The 6,868-nt window shown below is 38.3% G+C and overlaps 1 protein-coding gene across 5 annotated transcripts; it reads right to left on the bottom strand.

Annotated features, from left to right (window-relative positions):
• Positions 1–443: 443 nt before the first annotated feature.
• On the bottom strand, positions 444–5,517 carry LOC143716187 (uncharacterized). 5 transcript variants are annotated; one of them, XM_077208449.1, is made up of 5 exons: positions 5,246–5,517; positions 4,632–4,854; positions 4,475–4,545; positions 1,953–2,238; positions 444–1,876 (listed from the first exon to the last, which is right to left on the bottom strand). In XM_077208449.1, exons 1-5 carry the CDS (start codon positions 5,390–5,392, stop codon positions 1,839–1,841), a joined length of 765 nt encoding a protein of 254 aa, XP_077064564.1. In that variant the 5' UTR covers positions 5,393–5,517; the 3' UTR covers positions 444–1,838. The 5 variants fall into 5 exon arrangements, with proteins under 5 accessions (XP_077064564.1, XP_077064563.1, XP_077064561.1 ...); XM_077208448.1 differs by having other exon boundaries at positions 444–2,145; positions 4,484–4,545; positions 5,246–5,514; XM_077208446.1 differs by having other exon boundaries at positions 444–2,238; positions 4,484–4,545; positions 5,246–5,514.
• Positions 5,518–6,868: the final 1,351 nt, after the last annotated feature.

A 6,868-nucleotide genomic window follows, 5' to 3' on the forward strand; every position in this document is an offset into this window, starting at 1 on the left:
ATATAAAATGGCCTCACCCCCTTATTTCATATTCTCGGAGGAGGGATTTATTGGGGTTGCTGACCTCAGAACCCTAGAGGAATGTCGTGTAGTCCAAAACCGGCTGTTTGCTGTAGTCCTTAGAAATTGATTTCTTTAAAAGCAAATATCTCCCTTTGCTTTGAACTTTGAGCGCTGTAACTTTGCAGATGTTGTTTATGCTCAAACAGTAACATTACACACTAACTAGAGTTAGAAAATTGAAATCGTGTTGTACTACCCCTTTAAGACTATTTAGCAAGTCATGAAGAAGCAAAGCCAATCTAATTTCCCTATTTAAAAATATAGTCCTAGAAGGTAACAAAGATTAAAGAAATAGTTTAAAAAATGTTAAATGTAAAACAAAAATGTAAAAAACATTACCCACCTTTATAAGCATTGACTAAAAAAGACTAGACACTAGATAATCTGATGACTTTGATTTATTTGTTGATTTATAACAAAGAGCTTTACAGTTTATTTCACATTAATTTGAAGATTAATTCTACATTAGACAATGTTTTGAGGGAACTAGTGTACTGAAATATTTATATCAAGCTGGAAAACTGAAGACAAATTAACAAAGCACACAGATCCCTGTTAAAACACAAATAATCCTGTTAGTTAGTTTACCCAAAAATGTCAATTCTGTCATCGATTACTCACCCTCATGTTGTTCCAAACCTGTATGATTTTTTTTAAATCTTTCTGTGGAACACAAAAGAAGTTATTTTGAGAAATGTTTTTTTTTCTTTGTCAATGGAGTCCAAAGCGGGGTGTTTAAAAAAAAAATAGAAAGAAAAAAGAAAGCAAGCTGTATCAAGAGTAAACAAGGACAAAATTTTCATTTTTGAGTGAATGATCCATTTAAATCTATATACATTTATGGCACCTCAAATTTCTTAGATAAGCAAAACTCTTCCCACACTTGTCACACATGTATTGCTTTTCCCCAGTGTGAATGTGCATGTGAGCTTTGAGCGAATTTGACTGGTTAAATTCCCGCCCGCATGTGGCACATCGGAACGGCTTTTCTCCGGTGTGTATGCGCTGATGTCGACGGAGATTTCCCAATGTGCAAAAACCTTTTCCACACACTTCGCAATTAAAAGGTCTTTCGCCAGTATGCAAGGTCAGGTGAGCTTTTAGGCAATTCTGCTGCCGAAATGTTTTCCCGCACACGGAGCAGCTATAGGGCTTCTCTCCCGTATGAATCCTCTCATGAGTTTTCACACCAGCAACACTCTTAAAGGACTTTCCGCACACATAACAGCTGTATTTGGTAGCGACGGTGTGTTGATGGTGATGGTGAGATTTCAAGGTGTTAATAGAGCTGAGGGTCTCTTCACACACGATACAGGCGACCGGCAGCTGTTCCGCATGAATAGTGAGATGCGTTTTTAAGGCGTTCGTGCAACCCATAACCACCCCGCATACAACGCAGCCATGTCCGGGTTGTCCCGTTTGCTGTCCCTCATGAAGCCGAAGCATCCACTTCTGGACAAAGCCCTGACCACACAATTTGCATTTGTGCGGTTTCTCGCCGGTGTGAGTTAGTTTGTGCGCCTTTAGCGAATCGAGCTGGTTGAAACTTCGCCCGCACGTCTGGCAGGTGAACGGCTTCTCGCCTGTATGGATTCTCTGGTGCCGAAGTAGATTGTTTCGAAAGTGGAAGTTCTTCTCACATATGTCACATTTATGCAGCTTCTCTCCCGAATGCACGACCAGATGCTTCCTGAGACAGTAAGCTTGATGAAAAGACTTCCCACAAACTTTACACATAAAAGTCTTGTCTTCGTTATGAATCCTCTGGTGATACATCAGCTGTTTATGTTGTGTGAAGGTCTTGCCACAATGACTGCAAGCATAAGGGCTCTTGTCAGTATGAAGCTGGTAGTGTACATCCAAATTGCCTTTACTGCCAAAACGCCTACCACACTGCGAGCAGCTGAAGGTTTTCTCTCCCGCCGAATGAATGACCCGATGAGCTCTCAACAGAACGAGCGAGTCAAATTTCCTTTTACAGTGCTTACAGCTGAACGCTTTTTCTTTCTTACGACATCTCAGCCGATCACGTTTGCTTTTTAAGATGCTCAAAGTTCTAGATTCTTCCTCATCATCACTGTCCTGCAACGCCACAAACAGAGAATGGTTGCCGTTTTCTGAACAATCAGCTGACTTCTCATCCTTAATGATCACGGTCTTCTGTGTCTTAATGGGCTTTTCAAAACAGAAAAAGAGAACAGTTTTAGATCAACATGAAAGAAATGTATTATTGCTGTATACACTACCGTTCAAAAGTTTGGGGTTGGTAAGATTTTTTTAATGTTTTGTAAGATTTTGTAGTGAAGATTTTTTGTTTTAAAATCTAAATTATTCCTGTAATGTCAAAGCTGAATTATCGGCAGCCATTATTCCAGTCTTCAGTGTCACATGATCCTTCAGAAATCATTCTAATATGCGGATTTGCTGCTCAAAAAACATTTCTTATTATTATCAAAAACAGCTTAATATTTTGGTGGAAACTGTGATACAATTTTTCTGGTTTCTCTAATGAAAAGAAAGTAAAAAAGAACAGCATTTATTTGAAATAGAAATCTCAGTATCACTTTTGATCAATTTAAAGGGGTCATGAACTGAGAAATCAAATTTTCCTTGAGGTTTTGACATCATTATATTATAGGAATACCCTGAAAGTTTCAGAACTGAAAACTTCATTGTTAGTTCAAAATCAGCTTTTATTGTTACCAGTCCCAGTGAACAGCTTGTCCTAGAATTAGCCTCTTTATGACGTAATAAGGTAATGAAAGTCCGCCTCTGCTTAGAAAATCAACTTAGGCCCGCCCACTGGCGTTAGTGAGATAAGGAAGAGAGAAGAGCACAGGGTCACTCACTAGACTAAAAATAACATAACGTCCAAAAGATCCTAATGCTGGAATGTGGAGATTTATTTTCAACAATGTGAATGTCTCAGTTGAACATTTTTTATTCGTATTTGGTACATTTCACTGGATTCCTTGGTAAAATCAGTCCGCAAACTCATCACAGGCTTTGCAGACTTTTACGATATGAAATCGACAGTATTCCCACAACATGCAAGTAACCATATTCATTCTAATGCCTGATCTGTGACCAGTGATTTCTGATGTTCTTTGTCCTGTCAGTAATTCAAACCAGTGACTAAACTGTCAACTTCACATTGTTTCTCTTTGTAGGATGCAAATAATCTGTTATCTAAACTGATTGAATTAAATCTAGAAAGCGATCAAAGAACACTCCGCTTACAATAGCTGTTGCTGTCAATCAAACAGCGCGCGCTGGAGCTGTCAATCAAACAAGGCATGTTTCTAAGAGACTGAGTTCTGGACTGGCGCCAAAATTCCCGTAATAATCAACAAATCTCTTATTTACATTGTGTTTGCACTGTTAGTTATGATGAAAGCATTAGTCAGTGTGCAGAAATCGAGTTGCAAAGACGAGATCGCTACATGCTCATCACTGCAACCTTTCATGCCACGATATAAATATAATGCCATAGATCTAATTGTAATGCTAGAATTATCACTTTTCACAAGTAGTTAAAAACGTGCTAAAAGTTTTAGATAGAGTTCCACGTGTAATACTAGCTATTTCATATGCAAACGTGTCAGCCAATCACAGCAGTGGGCGTTTAGACTGAAGTCTCACAGCAGACACGCCCCTTAAAACAGAGCGTTAAAATCAGATGCTAAAATCAGGCTAGGAAAAATGCCTTTTATTTCTAAATTATGACAATTTTGAAGTAAAGATCATACTAACATTATAAGTGCATAATGCAGTTCATGACCCCTTCAATATGTCTTTGTTTAATAAAAGTAATAATTTCTAAATAATAAAAATGTATAAAGAGATTTTACTTTCAGGGGTTCAATCTTCAGCTGGCTGGCAGGAGCCGCCACTGTCATGTCGACCTGTTAGTGGCTGCCTGGCAGTCAGCCTTGGCAAGTTTCAGAAACCATTTATTTTTGGCAGTTTTTGTACTTTGTGGCCCTCCCTCTCTAGCTCATTTAATATGCATCTGTTGATATGATTATGTTCTTTTGTATGATTGATGTTTTGGCGGCGGTTATTCCAATTAAAGCAGTCAAATGGCCGTGATCACGACTGGTGGCTTGCTGACGCTCAATCCAGCCAGCAGCGGTTGAACTGCGAGTAACGCGTTGTCTGTCACTCTCACTGCAAGGAAATGCATTGTTTTCTTTTTATGAATGTAATCTCATACATTTATTCTTTTCGTATGATTGTCGTTTGAGAGAATTTTATCCCAATTAAAGCAGTCAAATGGCCGTGATCACGACTGGTCACTCACTACCAGCTGCCAGCAAGCCACTAACAGGTCACGTGACATGCCAGTGGCGGCTCCAGCCAGCCTCCTGAAGATTGAACCCCTACTGTCTGTTATGTGCAAATAACTTACTGTTCTCACATGCTCAGTGTCAATGATCTCCTCCTCCTCCTCCCAGCTCACAATGATTTCCTCGGTAGAGACTGCAATGGCACAACGAATCATAAATCTTAAAGATTTCCTCTGGGAAGCATAGTGTTGTGAATGAAGCATAAGTAATGAATCTCACCTAGAGTAAGCTGGTCACTGGACTGACTTCTGAGGAGAGCACTGTCGGTTAGATTAGTCTCTCCCTGTAGAGTCTTCTGCTGTATCTGAGTTTGCTTTAGTGTTGTTTTCAAGCTGTCCTGTGCACTCGGAGTCGTTTCAAGATGCTGAAGTGCCGAGAAAAGCTGGCATATTTTCTCCACAGCTTCCTTTGCGTTACGTTCTAACACACAGTTCAGGTGGGTCTAAAATATAGAAACATATAAATTATAAACTTGCCTAAATTAAGCTGTCATTTATTAAGGGACCAAAAATATTTGCTGGATATTTTTTTATACAATAACATGGATAACAGGTTTGAATGGTTAAGATTGACAAATGCAATCAAGACTACAATTTGGTGAACAAACTGAGAATCTGGAAAGAGATTATTTATTCTAAATTATGTTATTAGGGTGCCACAATATCAAAGAATGAACATTTTATCTGACCAATTTATCTGTGACACCTTTGATTTACCTTTGATTTATTGCCTTATCAGATTAAATCATGCAGGTTATGATATATGGCTTACAGACAAACGTAGCAACTAGCAAGCAAACATTCAGTAATTTCGTAAACTTTTTGCTCACTTACTGTAAAGTCCAGGGAGACAGACTCGTTTGCTGTAGTTTCTGTCAGTGGAGGTATGCCTGATAAGTCCACGAATGTAGTAATTTCTTTTACCGTGTCCTTTACAAGCGTCTCTAAAACAGAGACAACCTCAGACTCCAACAACGACATTTTTCTCCTGCTGCTGTTTTGGTGACAGATATTATAATTTCAATAAAGCCATTACAATCTTCGTTTCCTGTTCTCTTCTCTTGTACTAAACAACGTTGCGGTTCTACTGAGTGCTGCCCCTCACTGGACTGGAGTTTATTTCCAACACTGTGTCTACATTTTGGGGAAAATTCATTTCAGTTGTGTCGGTGTAACTATGGAAGCTTATGTGTAGCAATATTCAATTTGAAATGTAATATGCAAAATGATGATGCAATATGTAAAATGACAATGCAATATGTAAAATGGCAATGCATTTCTCTATTTAAATTTACAGTTTCCATTACATTTGTGCAATGTTTGGTGCAAAATGAAAATGATAATTCAATTATATAATTTACATTTGCCATTTCATACATATGTTTTAATATGTAGATTGAATACATATTTTAACGCTTTATAAGTTGCAAAATTAAAATGAAAATGTATTCAAGAAATTATTAGATCTGTTTAAAATGTTCAAGCAAAAACTGTAGCAAAATGATCATTTAAATGTTATTTTTCTTAATTGCATTTACACTCACAGTTAAGACACTTGCGATTGCATTTTCATTAAATGTCCCGCAATGAATGTAGCAAAACTCAATGTGCAATTTGAAAATGCATTCCGAGCCGATCACGCCCCTGCCCCGCCCCCTCCCTCCCGCTCGCTCTTGTCAATCACTGCATCAAGACGGGGCTCGGCAACATTTTGAGGTGTTGGAAGGAAACATGGCGGCGGCAGAGCTGATACGAGCGTACATTTACTGGCAGATGAAGGGGATCGTGAACAGAGAAATTGTAGTGTTTCCGAAGATTATTACGCGGCGTCTGCAGGTGATAGAACCAGTGCGTTGTTGGACCGTCTGGGAGAATGTTCTGCCTCATCACCCGTTTGATGTCAACATTATGCTCTGCTGTTGTTGTCTGATGCAGGACTCTGTTAATGATTGTTTCGTTTTGTATTAAATATCCTCATTGTCTGATACATATGCTTAACTTTATTCTTATTACTATTAACTATAATTACCAAATAATGTTGGAGATCCTACAGGTTTTCTTTACACATGCATTGGCCTAATACTCTGAGATCACAGAATATGATGGGTCAAATTCATAGCTACCAAAACATTTGACCACTCTTTATTTCTTCATAACTGACTGTAATGTTCAATAAAGTGACTCATGTGATGTACGACCATCTCCCATTTATATTTTATTAAGCATATTGATTAGATATATTGATAAATATACTAGATGTGTCGCGGAATCTGACGGGTCATATTCATACCGGAAAATGTGGCCGCTCTTTATTTCCCAATATCTGAACGTAATCTTCAATAAAGTGACTCATTTGATGTTTAACCATCTCCCTTTTCTATGTTATAAAGCATATTGATCAGATATTTATAAATATATAGGGCCATCACGGAATCAGATGGGTTTCGATGCCATCCT

Source organism: Siphateles boraxobius, unplaced genomic scaffold (genome assembly GCF_051911475.1).
Source record: "Siphateles boraxobius isolate OS27281-9 unplaced genomic scaffold, OSU_SipBor_1 6, whole genome shotgun sequence".
Taxonomy (NCBI): domain Eukaryota; kingdom Metazoa; phylum Chordata; class Actinopteri; order Cypriniformes; family Leuciscidae; genus Siphateles; species Siphateles boraxobius.